This window comes from Perca fluviatilis, chromosome 10 (genome assembly GCF_010015445.1).
Source record: "Perca fluviatilis chromosome 10, GENO_Pfluv_1.0, whole genome shotgun sequence".
Lineage (NCBI taxonomy): Eukaryota > Metazoa > Chordata > Actinopteri > Perciformes > Percidae > Perca > Perca fluviatilis.
In genome coordinates this window covers 29,942,784-29,961,935 of record NC_053121.1, presented here as the reverse complement: position 1 = coordinate 29,961,935, position 19,152 = coordinate 29,942,784, and the positions used below count along the sequence as shown (strand labels likewise).

The 19,152-nt window shown below is 39.9% G+C and overlaps 1 protein-coding gene across 7 annotated transcripts in view; it reads left to right on the top strand.

The window, feature by feature from the left end:
• si:dkey-237h12.3 (teneurin-3) overlaps positions 1 to 19,152 on the top strand; it is a 146,949-nt gene that overhangs the window by 66,203 nt on the left and 61,594 nt on the right. For all 7 annotated transcript variants that reach the window (XM_039812705.1, XM_039812704.1, XM_039812703.1 and 4 more), the window contains exons 4-5: positions 3,935 to 4,160; positions 12,470 to 12,708. In XM_039812705.1, coding sequence (XP_039668639.1) covers positions 3,935 to 4,160; positions 12,470 to 12,708 — 465 coding nt within the window. The remainder of the gene's footprint in view (positions 1 to 3,934; positions 4,161 to 12,469; positions 12,709 to 19,152) is intronic.

Below are 19,152 nucleotides of genomic sequence, written 5' to 3'. Positions count from 1 at the left end.
AATTCAAAGTGATACAGTTCCAAAAGCCCATATTTTTTGCATGCTTTGCCCCCGTGGCTTTCAAACCTCCACCACTCTGCCAGTAAAGCACACAGGGAAGGCACACTGAACCACTACACTGCTGGTGCTACGTTTTTCTCACTGAGTTACACAGAATAACATTGAGGTTATCACTCTGACATACTGACTCCTACTGTGTGCAGGGAAATCGAGTACATGAGGAAACGCATCATCATGTCATATGTTCGGAAGGGTCCATATTCGGAAGGGTCATTAAAATAATGACCAGCATACAGTCCAGACTTACAGTATTTCGACTGAAACATGGAGTTGTATATGAAACGAAGCATGCAATTTAAATGAAAAATTCTATTATAATAATTCAGACTTGTGAATTCATCACTGACTTGATTAGTTGTTGCACAGAGAATCTGTAAACAAGTCTCCTTTGAAAAAAAAAAGCAACTATTGCACCATTTGATTTTGACCAAATAAAGATTAGCAAGAACATCTTCTAACTGAGAAAATTGTTTGCATAATTAATCACTCAAAATCCAAAAGGAGTCAATTTTCAGATCTAAATATTTGAAAGAGCATTACTTGGTGTTCAGTAATAACTCACAGATTTAAGTGACCACTGTAGTTACCCCTCAGACTTTTATATGTGCTCATATATTAAGAGGCGCGTGGGTGTATTTGTTGAACCGAAAGGTGAGTGAGAAGCTATTTTAGATTAGCTCTCATAGCTGTTCCCTCAGCTTCTTCTTTGGTATGATACGGGGGATCTAGTCCAATTGCTAAACTTCGGCATATTTTTATTGCATTTACATAACAATGAAACAAACGATAATTGCTCTTTGTCATTTAAAAATAGGAAAACATCAGCTGTTTAAGACTGTTACCATGCATGGTCAAAGAGGGACAATCTCCTGATTGTAGCAAAGCAACCTTGTTGCTGTGTGCAAAGCTTCTGAGGATAAAGGCGAAAATATTTCTTTAGATTTCTGTTTTTCTCACTTTTTCTTAGACCAACTGTACATTCTCTGTGTTAAAACATTGTGTTCTCACACTTGTATTTTTAGTAGTTTAGACTTTTGTTTTGCTTCTTTAGCTTCCCTCAAACCCAAAACTGAATCGCTTTTCACTTCATCATTTTAACTCAAACGCAGCATGTCAAGTGGAAGACCTTATTTAAACCCAAAAGCTTTGTGTGTTTTTTGCAAACTATGCCCACAGTAGGTTTAATTCAGTTCATGGGGTTTTATGTTCTCTTCGTTCGTTGTGGGATTATGCACTCAGATCTGCTGCATGTCAAATCCTGTGCCTTTGAAGGTTTTTGGGATTTTGTGTTTTGTGTTATGCTCAGCATGTGCTTTCACCTAAAATAAACACGATTAATTTTCTTGTTACAGTTTAGGACTGCCTTTTAACACATTGATTCATCAGAAATTGATTGACCATAAAGTTGTGATAGTGATAATGTTTGGACTTGTTGAAAACTCACCTCTGCGCTTGCTGTGTCGGCACTATTCCCATCAGCTGGAATGCACCTGCATCGCATATATTTTTATGTTTGAAGTTACTGTACATTACGCTGCATTTTCAAACTCTCAGTACAAGCTGTGCAGCTGAAGGACAGCCAGCAAACTTAACAAGGGCAATCAAGATGTTGATTTGCACTATATGCCAATAGATCGATACGTAGGCATGAAGATAAATGGATGGGTGGAACCGATATGTGCAATATGTGTTGTGTATCTTTATTATATTTATAATAATGTGTAAAGGGAAGTTGGATTGTTTACTAGGACTGACTGTGTCATATGTGCGTGTGATAATCAGATCATTTTTGTACAGGAGAACAAAGACAGCTGATTTTATGTTTTTTTCCAAATGTTTTTTTTTAATTGTGTAATCAAGAGAATGCTGCAGTTATCTCAACTAAAATTTCATATGATTTGATTACTTGAAATGGATATTAAGCCTTCTTTTGATCATTTTGAGCTTATAAAGAAAATGTACTTCTAAATAAAATTCCATTCTATCCATGAACATCCCACTTACCTCCATGTTAAATCATCCTGTTTTTCAGAGCTCATCTGATTGTTCCCTTTCCTTCATCATCATCCCCCTCTTCCCCTCCATTGACATTGTACTGTTGCACTAGTGTGTGCTGATTATATGAAAAATGCTTTTGCAGAAAGTCAAGTGGAGATTGTGGCTGCTGCAGGCTCATACAGTTGAAAAAAAGCCCAGAGGTGAAGTAAAACCAGCTAGTGTTGGTTGATAATCCAAATTTCTATTAGCCTACTTAGCACTTTTCTAATGGGGCTCCCAGTCTAGCCCAGGAGATGATTGGGATGTCTTGTAGTCATTATTACTCAGTCATGGCGGCCTTATATTTTTCAAATGCCAATACCGCAGTTGATCACTGGTAATTCATGTGTTAGGAATCAGAATTGACTTTGAACAAGGTGATGTGGGGTGATGAGGGGATCGTATTTGATTGGGTTTGATCAAAGTCTAATCAGGAATTAATTAATCTTAGATTGGCCTTCTGCACCGGCGCTGTGCACTCTTGTCACTCCTGATTCTGATCCATACTATTCATCTTTAATCATTCGTCTATCGGTCTCTAATCTCGCTATCTGTCTGTCAGTCACTTTATATTTATACAGATATAACAGATGTCCTAAAAATGAATTCTGCTATAATTTCTTTTTATAAATCCATGCAAGTAATCAGTCACAAAAATTATTGGTACAACCTTCATCTGCTACACTTTATTACAGCTGCCACTGTCTCTGCAATTAACTTGTAGAGAATAGTTTTACTCTCTGTAATCATTCTTATTACAATTTCCATTACACTATATTTCTGATGCATCCCTCCCTTTGAATATGAGAGAAATAATCGTACCAATACCATGCACAGTAGCCTAAAGGTTTTTACCCCAAAGCGGTTGAAATGATTTCCTAGTTCTGAACTGCATACGTGTTTCCTATTTGCACTCTGCAACCAAAAACAAGGCTCAGTTGGCTGCAATGAACAGCTTCTTTTATGCAAAGGACACAGTTAAGTGAGAGCATATAGAGTGGACAAAAATAAAGACTAGTGCCCTCTCAATGAAGTTGTTCCGTCTCGCTAATAGCACAGAGCGGATTTTGATCCAGGGCTTTTAGTCCACAAGGTCTTTATGCATGGTTGAGAAAGCAAAGGTTAAATCATACACCAGAACTGACCTCCAGCGTTTGTATGCTCTGAATTTAACTCCTTAATGCTTTATAAAAAATCCATGTTGTCAATGCAAAAACAACAGCTCCTAAAAGACACGACTCCCAGCTTTCTCAATCTTCTCCCAGCGTCTGTAAGGCAAGAAAGACGACACCCATTTGGGGCTCATTGGAGCAAATCAGAATTGTCAGCACTGTGGGTTTTTACCTTTTAAACAGGGAAGATGGATAGATAATCACCACATGCCATTCTGGGGGCCAATTACACAGCTTTGTGTGAAATTGGAAAACCTGTTCTCTCAGAGCTCTAATGGATGTTCTGGTCATTAGTTATTTGAGAGTCTTCTCTGGCTGTAATCAAACGTGAAACATTGCGTTAAGCGCCCATAAAAGAACAGCTGCCTCTCTAAGTGACCTTCTGTTTAAGAGAACCCAACTGTCAGCCGTGTGTCGTTTTGCGACAATTATTATGTGTGTCGCCATAAAAGCAGCTCTTATTTCCCTTCTTTTTGCAGTGGTTGCATCCCATTTTAATGTCTTGCTCTTGGTTGTATTTACTTTTCTGGGTCTGTTAGGTGGCTGCATGCTGTCATATCTTACATACTAGGCAGATGCATAGTCTTATCCATCTGCTGTCTTTTAGTAACCCAGTCTCTTGACTCTATACATGCTGATGTCCCTTTCCCTCTGCTTCACTCCAGGTGACCATCTATCTAGTCAGCAAGGCCCGCCTCCTCTCCCACCAGCCCCTCCCCCACACAAGCAGCATCCGTCCATCACGTCCCTGAGCCGCAGCTCACTGGCCAATCAGAGGAGCCCAAGCCCGCCGCCCACAGCCGGCCTGGCGGCCGACTTGCAGAGTACGGCGGAATGCGTCCAGCTGCAGGACAGCTGGGTCCTGGGCAGCAATGTGGCCCTGGAGAGCAGGTAAGTGACCCACAATGACCTACAACAGAGCTGGGAAATTCAGCTCCAGGTGTTATTATGAAGCCACTTTCACTGACTCAGAAAACAAAATGATGTGAAATAAATGAGCAGGGGTCAAGTTGCCATAACGGTAGCTGTAACTATATTTTAATCATTTAATTTGATAGCTTGTTTGCCTTATTTGTTACTTCTGGCCTGTCTGCTTAATCCACTGGCCTGTTTGATGAGTTTTTCAGATATTGGCCATTATTCATAAGACTCACAGTCAGGGTTAGTGACTCACCCAGTCATAATTAAACCAGCTGTGTGTTTTTTGTTGACAAACATGCAGCTTCATATTAATGCTTGTGCTTTTGTGGCTCCACCACACTTTCATCATTTGGCCGACGTGCAAAAGGTTTCGGGAAAGCACACGATAAGTATCACCCACCTTGGCAGGATAAAGTTCAGTGTTAGATCGCCTGAACCTCATGTTAAACTCCAGCAGCATTTCTTGCTGTCTGCTGAAAAGAAATGCTGGGAACTCATGATGTATGAGTCTACATCCTCCCCGAGACAACTGGCAATAACGATACTGTGGAACACACTGGGAATTGCCATTGACTAAATGGCGGAGAAAAAAATCAATTCAAGTAAACACCTGATGATTTTATTAATGTTTTTAGTGCTATTCCTACAAAAAATAGGTTGATAATAAAATGTTAATTCACCCCAGGATTTTAAATATTTAAGATCAGGATAAATTATCATGCCACAAATTGTGCGTGGCATAATATGCTTCCCAATGAGTTTGCTAAACAGGATGCATTTTTCTACTGTGTTGAGAATAATGTTGTCAAGTGTTCATAGTCCTTTTGCTACACTCAGAAGCAGGGTGCGTGATCAGAGTCAGAGAGCTTGCCTGTTCAAATCAGAGAGCCTATAACTTAACAAGGGACTTGATAAGGGAATTGTGTGCTATGTGAAAATTTGCTGTGCAAGATCCTACTTTGTTAAAAGAACTCGGCCAAGTTTTCCTCCTGAAACATCAGTTACATCTCTCTTAATCAGTGAGCTCAAAATATCCTGGCTAATGAAGTGTGGTACATCGCGCTGTGACTCAGAAATGGCCTTGAGTAGATGATTGCATTCTAGCCTGATATTTCCCTGGCACAGGGTAGCCTTTCTGAGGCTTAGATAAATGTAAACTTTGAATTTTGTCTGTGGCAGCATGGAGTAACAACCTCTTATGATCTGACTGAATCAATTGGGATGTGTAGTGACAGTTTCACTTGCTGGGGAAGATGCAGTGATTGAATACTAACCGCGCAATGACCTTGAGCTGTCTTAGTCGTATCGACAAAACAATATGTGCACACCTATCATCAGCGGAGGCATAAATCACTATCACCACAGTGGACTCTAAATCAAGTGCTTGTCAGTGGGTGGGAACTGAGAGCTGCTGCAAACCAACGGGGCCAAAAGGGAAGACCCAGTTCCCCACATAATTGCAGACGTCAAGAAAACTACCAGGTTGGGAAATGTAAACAGAAGCTTCAGAAAGTATTTATTAGGATGCCTTCAGGGGTTTTTAGGATCTGGCACAGCACACATGCCGGTAGCCTCAGGTACCACAGGGATGTGAATCTCTTTTGAATCCTTAACATTGACTTGGATTTTATTATGCCTCCACATCAGCGAGATCCGTGTGTGTTTGTCCGTAAGCCCGTCTGGACAGAAGAAAAACGTTTATTGGCATTTCTTTAAACAATCACAGTCGTCTTGGGCGGCGCTAAACACCGGAGAGCAGCCACTGTCCCGCAAAATAGCCTCGGGAAGGAACTTGTTTTGGTGGAACATGTGCATTAAATTACGATGGCTGTCGAGTGTGTGATGAGAATTGTACTTGATTGTCGGTTCTAGCTGGGAGGATGTTTCCCGAATTGACCGGAGTTTAGAATGCCAACACAAAGAAAGTGGAAGGTGATGGACATCCGGCCGAAAATGAGCGACATCCGGCTGAACATCCGGCGGCACTGGAACTATCCGTAAATGAAGTCATGTGACCTCACAAAACACATTTTTTTGGCCATAACTCAAGAATTCCTACGCTAATTATGACATTTCCCACAAATGACTAATAGGATAAAATAAGTGATTTCTTTTAATATCCCAAAGGTCAAAGGTCAACTTCACTGTGACATCATAATGTTCTGCACAAACACTTTTCTGTCCATGATTTAACCATTTAACTTGTGAGCATATTTCACTTCTAGTTGTATACTGAATTGGTCACACTAACCTCTGGTGCCCATGTTATTCTATGCTCCAGGGTTGAAGATGTGTGTGAAGCATGTACGTTTTGCCAAAAAATACACATAATACCTTTTTATTAAATAGCGTTAAAAAGTCTTCACTACATACAGTATATTACTGTATATAAGTCTGGACAGACATGGATCTAAACTGGAACTTGACTGGTGATGGAGGATTGCAACCACAAGGTGGTAATTCTAGTTGCTTATGCAACACAGTATATGTGGTCACATCATGTGCAGACAGTAAATGATTCTGTACAAGGCAGTTGATTAAAAAAGTATCAAATATGAATCACAATGCTATGATCTTGTTTAATATATTTCATTCGACATGACTTCCTGAAAAGAAAGCACCCATTTGACAGCATTAGCTACTTTTGCAGCAATTAGCCTTAATGAATTATGTGTGTGTGACCTCCCATAAAAGTGCTAGTGTTCAAAGCACAAGTGTGCTAATTTGACTCAATACCAACTAGCTTTCACTGTGAACAGCTTTCAGTGTTCTTTTAAATGAGTGAAGGGCTGCACAAAGTAACAGCAACTGCAACAACTGCTCATTATTATATGGTGAATGAATGAAGTCACTGATCTCACTCTGATCGTACTATCAAAGCTCTGTTAGGACACCAAGTTACATTTTTACTCATTTACTCTTGCAAATTAAAAAGATCAAACATATGCTTTAGACAAGTGAAGCCTTTTACAGCTCTGTAAAAATAAAAAGGGAAACAGTCAGCGACAAACATTGAGTCTATACTTGTTTGTACTGTAAATTTGAAAATGTAGCAATTACCAAGAACATGTATACGTTATAAAAAATGTATCAGGTGAATTTCTGTTATCCGTTACCATGAGAAATCCAGGTTTTACACTTCAGATAATTCTATGAAATGATTCTACTTCAGCTTTTGTCTGCTTTATTCTGAAGAAGACCACTCAATTTAAAGGGCTCAATTAGTGAGCAACAGAGCAGTAATATTGCTTGCTGTTCGTTGCAGTTCTCAAGTGCAGAGGAGACATTCAGATCTTTAAAGTGTGTGGAGTACTTTTAATAAACCCCTCAGCTTCACTAAAATCGTTTTTCAGATATTTTCAATTAGAAATATTCCATTGAATTTCATTATAAAATGAATTGCCATGTCCCTCAAGAGACTGATGCACATACGGTAATTATTCTTGAGCAGTACTTAATCCGTTGTTTAAAATAGAATATACCAGTATGGGTGAAATTGCTGTGTTTTATACCTTTTATGGTGAGAGCTATAAGCACTATAAGTGCTCCACTGAAAAGATACAGGTACGCGTCTGCTCTTACATATGTATGTCCTTTGGAGCCCACTTCAGCATTTTTTTTTCCACTTAGGTTCAGCTAGAACAGTCGATTTGACATTTCTGCGTCTTTTGAAGGCCTGCCCAGCCACACGTTGCAGTTATAAATGTGCTGTCTATCCCCGTTGGATTCATATGTCAAGGGAGTCCTTTTGTGAAATGAAATTATGTCAGCTCTAAAATCATCATGTGGTACAGTGTCCCACAGACAGAACATTTTCCTGATGAAAAACATGTTAGAATTGTTCTCTGGGGTAAAAAAGAATAGCAGAGGTAATCCGAGTAGGATTTGGTTTGTTTGTGTGTGTGTGTGTGTGTGTGTGTGTGTGCGGTTGTTTGTGTGGGATGCACATGTAAATCATGAGTCAGACAGTCATGCTTCATATCAGAGGAGGAAAATTGAACTTTATTTCTAGACCAGCCACGCTGTCAGGATCACACCAGGACTGATTAGTAATGTGTAAGATACCAGCCAACTAGCCTTTTGGAATAGAAATGAGCTTGCAGTGATGGCTGGTTACCTGCCAAAGGGGATGATGGTGTAGACAAAGTGGTAATCCTCAAGACATATTTTTTTCTTTTTCTCGTGTGTTTTCCTTTTTATTTATTTTGCCAACATCTTCGGTGCCAAGCACACATATCGGTGGTGATTCCAGAGTAATGCAATATTTTCCTCTTATTTTAGGCTACTGTATAATCCACAGCTGATGCTGATGCTGATGCTGATGCTGATGCTGATGCTGATGCTGATGCTGGCAACATGAAGTGCATCTGGTCCAGATGATTTTTGCCAACAATGAACAGCGGATATAGTGAGGAGTCATAGTTCAACATATAAAAAAGTCATTATAAATTGCAAATTGAACCTGCAGTAGCTAAAATGTATGTACATAAGAGCTGAGCCCTTCTTATGCCAATCAAACTCGTTCAATATAATAAAGTCCATGTGCAAACAATCCGAGCACTCGGAAGGAGCGACTCAAGATGGCACCATGCTGATCTCCGTGGGCAGGACGGCAAAGAAAAGCTCGCCGGGACTGAAATACCATCATGTGGGTGCGGAGCTATCTGTAACAGAATAGCACCTGCTAGCTGCCCCCCCTGTTGAGAGGGCAGGTGGTGTTCTGGGGGAGAGCGACAGCAGCGAGTAACGAGAAAACGAGCCGCCGCGATGCCCGCCACATCTGTAGTCTTTTTTCCGGCTACGGATTAAAGCAGCCTGATTATTCCAGCTCTCACCTTGAAATGCTAATGCTAACACAGAACAGTGGCTAATAGGCAGATTACATATTCCGAGGGCTTCAATTTGCATTGTTTCTAGTGTGCTCTCTCACCCTTCCAGCTGGAGCTTAGCCGCAGACAAATCCACCCACTCACTGTTTAGTCTTTTGTCTTCTCTGAGGATGTTTTCAAATGTCATCCTGATGACAAGCAATGTTGTGAGAGCAGAGGAGACCAGGCTGGCTGCTGCTTTTGTATTATAGGTTTCTCAATGGGACAGACAGGCGTGCACACAATCGCACTGCGATCACACTGACACACAGCCATTCAGGCACTCTCTTTCCCCCTCAGTCCCACACTCTTGATTGTCTCTTTTTCTTCTCTCTCTCTCTCTCTCTCTCTCTCTCTCTCTCTCTCTCTCTCTCTCACTCACTCACTCAAAGCACACCACATTGCCATCACTTGGTTTGGCTGGATTAGCATAGTAATGTGCCATGTTGCATCACACTGGCTGTAATCAATTAGCCGGTCACCCAGTGTACAAAGCTGCAGACATTTACACTGGTCCACTGTTGAAAAAACATCAACGCCAGAATTACATTAGGCGCTAGTGCAATAAACGTCCAGCGCAGGAATTAGTCTCGGTGACGCTGATACACACAGATTCTGACAGCTTTTAGTTTCACTCTACTCTCGCTCGTACAAAGGGAAAGGGATATAAATGACTGAAATATAGCTGACTTTCTCGTTTTAAACCTCCCACAGCGTGCCATATGTTTCTGGTAAGTATACGTGCGTTCAGATTGTTCAATTACTGAATTGTGCAAATAAGTACTATGTTATGATTTGTTTGCATATGTTTTAAAACATATTAATACAGTTTTCCATTATTTAGTTTAGTAGTTAGTAACATTATGCCCTCTGGTTACGTGCCCTAGCACTGTACTACAGATATGTCTTTGACTTTGGGCCCATCAGGACATCATGTACTCATATCTTTTCATAAATAAGAGCCCAGGTAGATTTGAGACATTTTACTTTACAGGCAAAACTGTCTCTACATCATTGCAATTGGTAGTCACCTCATGAACTCACACCATCACGTTCCTTTTCTGTCTGTGTCATCAGATTGCATCCACTTACACTTAACTCCCCAGATAGCGGAGTCTATTTGCCTGTGTGTCTGACTACACGTCTGCCGCCTCCGACGTTGTGCAAGTTTTGACCTCAATTCATTCATACCCAACTGAAAATTACAGAGTCTGCCGCAGCAATAGTACAGATTGTTCCAGATCGAAGAATCTGAATGTCTCCCAGGTTTGGATACGCCCTGAGCATTGTTATTCCAGCAGCGACACACTGTAACCTTTCAATCGAACCCCTGTCTTGACAGCACGTGTCAATCGGGGCATCAAGGAGCCAGTGGATCCAAATCTGACATTTGTTCTTTTAGTCAAGAATTGATCAAAGGAGGTTTTAGCCCAGAGATATCCTCACAGGAGATTGGAAATAGCTGAAATATCAGCGACAGGGCTGACATATGAGCAATCCATTATGGTGTAGGCAGGGTTTTTTCTGCATAGAGGAATTTTTGCCGCCCCCTCCCCCTCTTAAATATTAATATAATTTTTTTTAAACCAGTTTTGTTAATTTTGTTAATTGGCTTTATTTACTCAAGCATAATATACATTTTTGTTTATGAAATTGTTAGAAATAACATGTCAGTGCATAGATTTCTGTCAAATAAGGTAACACAGAGTAATTTACCGTACGCGGAGCGATCACGCTTACTGCCGTGCTAGTCCCCCATCCCCCCCCAAAGGCCCATTCTGAGCCAGGAAAAACCCTGTGTAGGTTTACGATGTGTCCTTTGTAAAACAAACCTGTTAAAAGGATTTAACAAATATCTGATAACTGACTTCCCTGAACATGCTTTTGGACCGCTAAGAGTAGAAAGTCTTCAAAAACAACATTTAGTCCAACTAAAAGAATATTATAGTTAATGAAACTGTTTCAGGCATGTTGACCCACCGTTCCTATCAAACAATCAGGGAAACTGTGATTAGTAAGTGCCTCTACGTGGATTTTGGGTTCTTAACTACTCAGCTTCAGATTATTCCCTAATTAGCCCTTCTCAAGCTCTTTTAGTACAGATTCAGTCAGGATTAAAAAAGCCTTGACACAATTTACATGGAGACTTCACAGATGCCGCACAAATAATTGATGGACAAACACGGCCTTATCAGTTTATTGGTGTATTCAAATTGGTGGTTACCATGGCAACCCTTCCTCCTGGGATCTATAGGATACTTAAAACACTGTAAAACGTTATGTAAGACTTTTAGCAGAAACCGAGGATGCAAGAAAAGAGGACTGCTTACTCTGGCCCTTACTCTCGAAATTATATTGTAACACTTACCCCACTTAATTTACCCTATGTTGAGGTGCCCTTGAGCAAGGCACTTAATCCCAGTTGTTCCAGTTGAAACGATATTGCTGAGGTGGTTTTGGGCAGGTACTCTCAGGTGTAATTTTGTGTGGGAGTGTGAAGTAGAAATCCTGCAAAGCAACCCTCAACTGAATAATAAAGGTTGTTTGTACAAATAGTTTATTACATTTTTTTTAATATTAGTGTTATTAATCAGCACGAGTCATGTTTTAAAATCAACTCCTAAAGTAATCTTGGTGAAGAATTTAAGACTTTAATTTAGAGCTCCATTAGAGACCTATCATTTGAAGAAGAAAGACTACTTAATCTACAAAGTAGGAAATATTGCTTGGCAATGTATTTTATTTATTTTTTAACCAAAAATGGAAAACGTCTTAAGAATGAACTTCTACATTTCTGGATTGGAGGAACGTTTGCAATGCATGGTCAGTCTGCCCAATATCCCTGGCTGTCCCCATAAGCCTAGAGGCATTTTGGTATTAATCTCTAAGTAGTGGCAAGAGTGGCAACAAGGCTTAATTCATTTACTTAAGAGCTTTTCACGTGGGGTTTAAAAGTTAATAGGACGATCACTCCGTAGTGCATTTGATTAAACCCTCTTAATTACCCCAGGTATAATGGGCTATTAGCAAAGGCCCAGTTGTAAAAGGGCAAGTGGGAGATGATTGTTTTTATGAGGTACTTTTTGTTCACCTCTTCCAATGTCAGGATTAAACTGAATATTAGAATTTAAACCAGTTCCTCTTGCGGTGTGATACACATGGGAGTTACCAGTATTGTAGAGTATACTGTATTTTAGGGATTCTTTTTTGTATTTGTTTTTGGCTATTTGAATATAACTGGACTTGCTTTGAGCCGTTGAGCACAGATTGGGGACAGGACATGAACAAATTGGGGTCTTTCATCCAACTGAAGAACATTTTGACAAAGATGGACACACTCATTTCACAGTTGTACTTTATTCATACAATACCCTTTTTGCCTATTTCTTTTTTTCTTTTTTCTCTCTACAGGCACTTTCTTTTTAAAACGGGCACAGGAACAACACCTTTCTTTGGAGCAGCAGCCCCTGGTTACACCATGGCAACGGGGACAGTTTACTCCACACCGGCGCGCCCTTTGCCCAGAAACAGCCTGTCGAGAGGGGCTTTCAAATTCAAGAAGTCCCCTAAACACTGCTCGTGGAAGTGCACCGCCCTGATCGCTGTGGGGATAGCTGTGGTTCTGTCCATCATTCTCTGCTACTGCATAGGTAAGGATGAGTTTTGATGTTTGGCATACATTTTGAAATCTAGTTGCATCACATCATGCATAAGCAGAATTCACAGATAAGCTGTTCGCAAATCACAAAAAGCCAAATAACAACATTAGAAAACAGTGCATGACAGATTATGGGAATTTATTAAGATTATGATATTAATGAGAACTATACGTCAGCTAGTTTTGTCTCTTTTGAACACACACACACACACACACACACACACATTTCCACAGTCAGACATATACTGTAGTAAGTCACAACAATTAGGATGTGAGACATGACTGCTTGAGACTTGACTCCCTGAAGTCTTGACATTTGGGACTGAAAAGCAAAAACATTCATAGACTTGACTTTGATGTGAGACTCTGTAACAATAAAAAGTAACAAGACAGCAAAAGTTATTTCTGGCATATTTAATTACTAGACGTTTGTATTGAAGGGACTTGGTTCTAACAAAGGAAAAAAAACACAATTAAAAATAGCTTCGAAAGGAAAATGTCAAAACCATAAACCATGCCGTTTTAATGGTCAGCATTCAGACCTGAAAGTCTTTTCATCTTGACTTGCAATTTGTTTATAAAGACTAATTAGCTGATGACTTGGACTTGCTGTCAAGGAGTTAAGGCTTGACTTGGACCTACCCCAAAAGACTTTAAAGCTGCTTTGCTTATGTCTCAGTCTCGAGTACAGATGCGCTCTTACTGTCTCGCTTTTACTACATGTACTCCCCAACTAATATGTATGGTTGATGACACGTTAGCATCGTAACTTTAAGGCCACACTCCTACTGGCCTAAACTTGCAGTCTACGACAGCTCCATGGTAGCAATTTACAAACCCCAATTCCAATGAAGTTGGGACGTTGTGTAAAACGTACATTTTTATTTTTATTTATTTATTTATTTGATAGGGACAATGCTCATTGATCAACAGACAAGTTATTTGCTGTAAACAAGCCAGAGTTAGCTACGTATTTCCATCTGTTGTCCTTATCCAGGTCTTAACAGGCACCCTGAATTACAAAAGTCAATACAAATACACTATCAATCTAAGAAACACAGTAGCAATGTAATAAATACAGCAAGATATAAATAAAAACAATAGTAACAAAATTGTACGTCCCAACGTCATACAATGACTTGCAAATCATTGTATTGTACTTCCCAACTTCATTTACGTATTTACGTTTTGCACAACATCCCAACTTCATTGGAATTGGAATTTTGACATCTTAACACTGTGCATTTGAAACAAATAAGCTATCTAACCAGACAAAATTATACACCAAGGCTTTGGCATGAATGTTGCCACTGAATACTTATTGTCTGATGTGGAGGTGCAGTACAAGCTGTCATTCCGGTGCATGAAAACCAGCAGTTTGTGTGCCAGAAGCGACATTTCTTTCAGTTTCAGGGAGAGAAAACATGACTCCATTATCTGCGGTGGCATTAGACAATCTTTAGACATGTCATTCGGTCAAACGGAACAAATGATAGACAAGCTGCCTAGAGGGAATGTAGCCAGCATGCCTCTTAATCTGTATGAAGTTTGATCTCTGCCAGGAGTATTTCTATTTCACTGCCTTTTCCCTTTTGCAGAAATTGCAGATGTCCTGATATGATTCAGTAGCGTCTGTCTGACTAAGCTCTGAGTCAGATATGCAGACATGGCCCGAGTACACTTTCCAACAAGACAGTTCTGTCTGTTTCCCATTGACATGGGGCCGTGCATCATCCCCATACTTCTGATCCCCAGTTCACAGAATGTATGTCCTTAGGGGTTCCTGTTGAAACAGGCAGTTCAAATGGCCAGCACAGATGGCCACATCAAAATGAAACACAAGTTGAGGACCTGAACTCTTTTACAAAGGAAACAGTCCTAAACACGTTGTCTTTAAAAAAGACCTTGGTCCACAAAGCCTTTGTTGTCCTAGAACCAAAACTTGCTTATTCTGTCAGGAACAGGAAATGCTTTTATCTTGGCCAAGAACATAAACTAATGCTAATTCTCTTCCCCTCCTTGGGGCATTATTTCCTATAAGAAAGGCTTTCGGACATTTGTTTTTTTTACACCATGTGTCAAAGCTGACTTCTTGCTAACCTTTAGAATCTTGACCACAGCAATAAACCTGTTACAGATTCATGTCTCCTCATGCACTCCCTTGTCATCCAAGCCCTTAATCTTTACACTGTGCCTCTCTCTCCCTGAGCAGATATATAAGTATTCATCCAGCTTGGAGGCAGGGGAAATGTGACACAGTTGTATAAGGAGAAATATGGGCTTGTTGGGAAGATCCTATAACTAGTGTTTTATTGGTGAATAGAAAGGGAAGCGCTCTCTTGGAGGAGAGATCGTAAATGTGCAATATCAATATTCACAATCCCTTTATTGACTTAACTGTTTTGTTATTTGTTGTCGTTCATGATCTTATATCATAAAATTAGCATGGATGTATACATATGTTTTATAACTAAGCTGTTCCTCTGTGTGTAGGAATCAGTTGCTATTTTTATTTGCACTTGTGCCTGTGACGGATCTGCTCAGTTTACACAAGGAAAATGAGCCGAAACAGTCATTTGTTCAGCTGTTGTCGCTAACAGTTTTAGCAGATTGAATTCATTCACAACATTTTCATCTCAACAATCACCATCTTGTTTAATTGTAGACCTGTCGGATGTTTGGGAATTGTATGTTGGCCTGATTCCAGAGTGTGTGATGGTGCTACAGCTCCTTTTGTGTGTGTGTGTTTGTATGTGTGTGTGTGTGTGTGTGTGTGTGTGTGAAGCAGCCCTCTGCCACTTGCCTAAGGTGTCTGAGAATGTTTCCACCACTTCCTCTCTCTTTCATCCACCGCCAATTCACCTGCCAGGTGCAATGACTCAAATAGATACAATGTGCACTCATGCTTTAATACTTTTCCACTGTCAGCTCACATAGTCCCATTAGTACAAAGACAAACTCAAAGACAAATACAGGCACACCTGCATCTGTTGTATGTTAAAATGGGACTGTGTTTGAAGTTTACTGTACCATGTTATTCATTTTTTTAAATTTTTTTGTCCTGTAGCTCGGGTTAAGACTATAATGCCTTATGATATTTTTGAAACAGATAGTTTAGGTAAGATGTTTATTTTTTTTTATTGAATAAATTTGAAAAACAGTGTGTCACAAAACTGTATACTGGCTGACTGGCTCCTGTAATTCAAATGAGGTAAACCTGCTGAGGTGAGCCTTTCCAGTTCCTGTTCTGCGAACTGGCCTGATTGGAAGGATTTCAGTAATTGTTCAGATACAGGGGGAGGCCAATCAGGACCGAGTCCAGCTTTGATGCTCTGATTGGATGTAGAAACAGCATGTGGATTCTTGGAAATTGAACTGCTCAAACAAAACCAAAAGTGTGAAACAATGTCCTCACTGAGCATGGTTGATTGAAATGTTTATAAGAAAATACACTTCTTTCTCTGATATTTGTCAGACATATATATATATATATATATATATATATATATATATATATATATATATATATATATATATATATGTATATGTGTATAGAGAGAGAGAGAGAATATATTAGTTAAATGTGTCTTTAAATAAAGCATGGATTTTTTTTGAGTTATCAGTTGCTTTGTTAAAGTGCAGATTTTTTGAAAGAAACTAATTCCCTGGAACCTTGTACCAGAAAAAATCTATTTATCCGAAAAGAAGAAAATCAATCTGGGCTTATTCAAATGATTTTCAGTGAAGGCTGGTTTATTAAAGTGATGGCCCTCATAAAAGTGTTGACATGTTGGGCACTTTTGGTTTGAACAAGGCTGTGCCAGTTACCAGACGAGAGTAGATGATACGGATGGCTCCACTCGTCGGTGTTGAGTACTGTGTTGGAAGGCTTCAAAAACTAATATAATACTAATAAAAAATTCAAGAAATCCCACAGAGACTAACGGAAGGAGACAGGGAAATAGCTTTAATTGCCACAGGACCAGGAAGACATACCTTTTCTTGGTCAGTCTTGTGTTTACGATGTTGTCATCCCATTTGAGGTTGTTGGAGATACTATCCCAGAGAACATCTTAGCCATGCTCTGAGCTGTGCGGATTATTTCGAGGAGTCCCCCAGGGATGTTTCTGGGGAGATGTGCAGGCAGGTTCCAGCATGAAACAATGTTTATCTTAATTTTGAGGCTGTTGAGCTCCAAGTTGTTGTTGGCACACCGTGACTCCAGATGGGCCACCTCTCTCTATGGTAAATGGACTAATTATTCTTGGTGACGATGGCCATCCAAATGGCGTCCTCTGCATATTTTAACAGGGAACACGTTTTACACATTTATGTTTTTAATGCCTTGGGTTGCTTTGCTGAATAATTAATAATATCAATTGTTTATTTTTCATACAAAGAATAGCATAATCAGTGCTGTATTTTCCAGGTAACAACACCACCAAGAATCGTATGCACAAGATAGGGAATCTGCTGTGAGAGCAGCCCGCAGGATTATCTGGGGCTCCTGTTAACATTTTCCAGTGCAGAAGTGTTTGTGCTTCTTTACACTTAATACCATGTTGATGTCAGAGCTCAAATAAACCTGTTGTGAACTTACAAATTCAACCTCCCATTCATCGTCAACCGAGGTGTTTCACAGGGCAAATTTTGACTTCTGAGATTAGAGGCTAGCTTCTGCAGCTTCTTGTTCAGGAAGAGAATTGCTCATGGGCCATAAATAATAATTGAACTGGCCTAGGCTGCAGGAATAACTTATGTAAATTAAAAAAATTGAGGGCTATTCACCTCAAAGCAATTTGTTCATGAGGTAAGTGGGGATTCAGGTCCTGGCACACTAAGAGCAGTAAAGAGGCTCTTGGTGGTTCTGTGGTGTGTCTGATACACAAGAGCCCACTGCCACACATATGGAAATGTGGTGACACTGGGAGATGTCAGTGCACAATGTTAAGCTGTAGAGAGTCTCTGGACTAATCATGTTAAAGGTCCTATGACATGCTGTTTTTTGGATGCTTTTATATAGGCCTTAGTGGTCCCCTAATACTGTATCTGAAGTCTCTTTGCCGAAATTCAGCCTTGGTGCAGAATTACAGCCATTAGAGCCAGTCCCACAATGAGCTTTTCTCAGGACATGCCATATCTGTGTCTGTAGCTTTAAATGCTATTGAGGAGGAGAGAGGGGGGGCAAGGTGGAGGGTGGGGGTGTGGCCTTGACCAACTGCCACTTTGCTCGTTTGAAAGCCATGATGTCTCTCTCTCGTGGGTGGGCCAAATTCTCTGGGCGGGCAAAGCAGAGGAAGTGGCAGTAACCTTCCAGATCGGCCCATCTGAGCTTTCATTTTCTCAAAGGCAGAGCAGGATACCCAGGGCTCGGTTTACACCTATCACCATTTCTAGCCACTTGGGGACCATAGGCAGGCTGGGGGAAGGCATATTAATGTTTTAAAAAAACATGGGACCTTTAAATGAACTAAAGTCTACATTCAGGAACCAAGCCAGTGGATATGTTTTTAGACTGACTTTTACTTTGGTGCCACCAAGTAGGTTATAGTGAAATATCTTGACAGCTATTGGATGAAATGCAGTCAAATTTGCTACAGATATCCATTGTCTCTAGTGGATAAATTCTAATAACGTTAGTGATGACTGACTTTTCATCTGGCGCAATCATCTGGTCAAAGTTTCAATTTTACACTTTTGTTTATTGCCAAATACCTGCAGAACCTTCAGCCCTCAGCTGCACTTTGTGTTTAACACTAACTATTAGCTTGGAAACAAAACTAAGATGGTGAGCCTGGTAAATATAACCTGCTAAACATCAGCATGTTAGCCTTGTCACTATGAACATGTTAGCATGCTGATGTTTGCTATGAACTCAAAGCACCACTTTGCCTAGGTACAGCCTCACAGAGCTGCAAGCGTTACAACAAATAAATAATAAATACAATTTAAAAAAGGAAAGTGTTTTGCATCTTCAGCTTTAAGGTAACAACCCCTTGTGTTTGAGAGCACTGTCTGTCATTCCATGTCTCCTTTGATAAAGTGTGATGTCCTGTCTTCTGCCAGTCAGCTTAAAGAGTGATTTTTTCTCTCAACATTAAAAGGGTTCATTTTCCAAAATACGTAATGCTAATTTAGTAAATACAGGCTGAGTTTAGTAAAAGATAGACTACCTTTTATTTTTTTAAGTAATACCTTAACATGCTTTAATTTCATGCTGTCAATCATTTTGCAAGATTTTTTTTTTTTTCAGGCAAAAGGTGTTTCACTTCGGGTTAATGCTCTGTCCTCAGTTGATCCTTGCAATTTGGGACCATGAATCTAAGGATTCTGGAGCCTTTCCTCAGTTAAAAGTCAACTTTCTTAAACTTGTTAGTTTAAGAAATGAAGATATTTACACAGTAAGCAGTATGAAAAAGTCGTTATTTAAATGTAG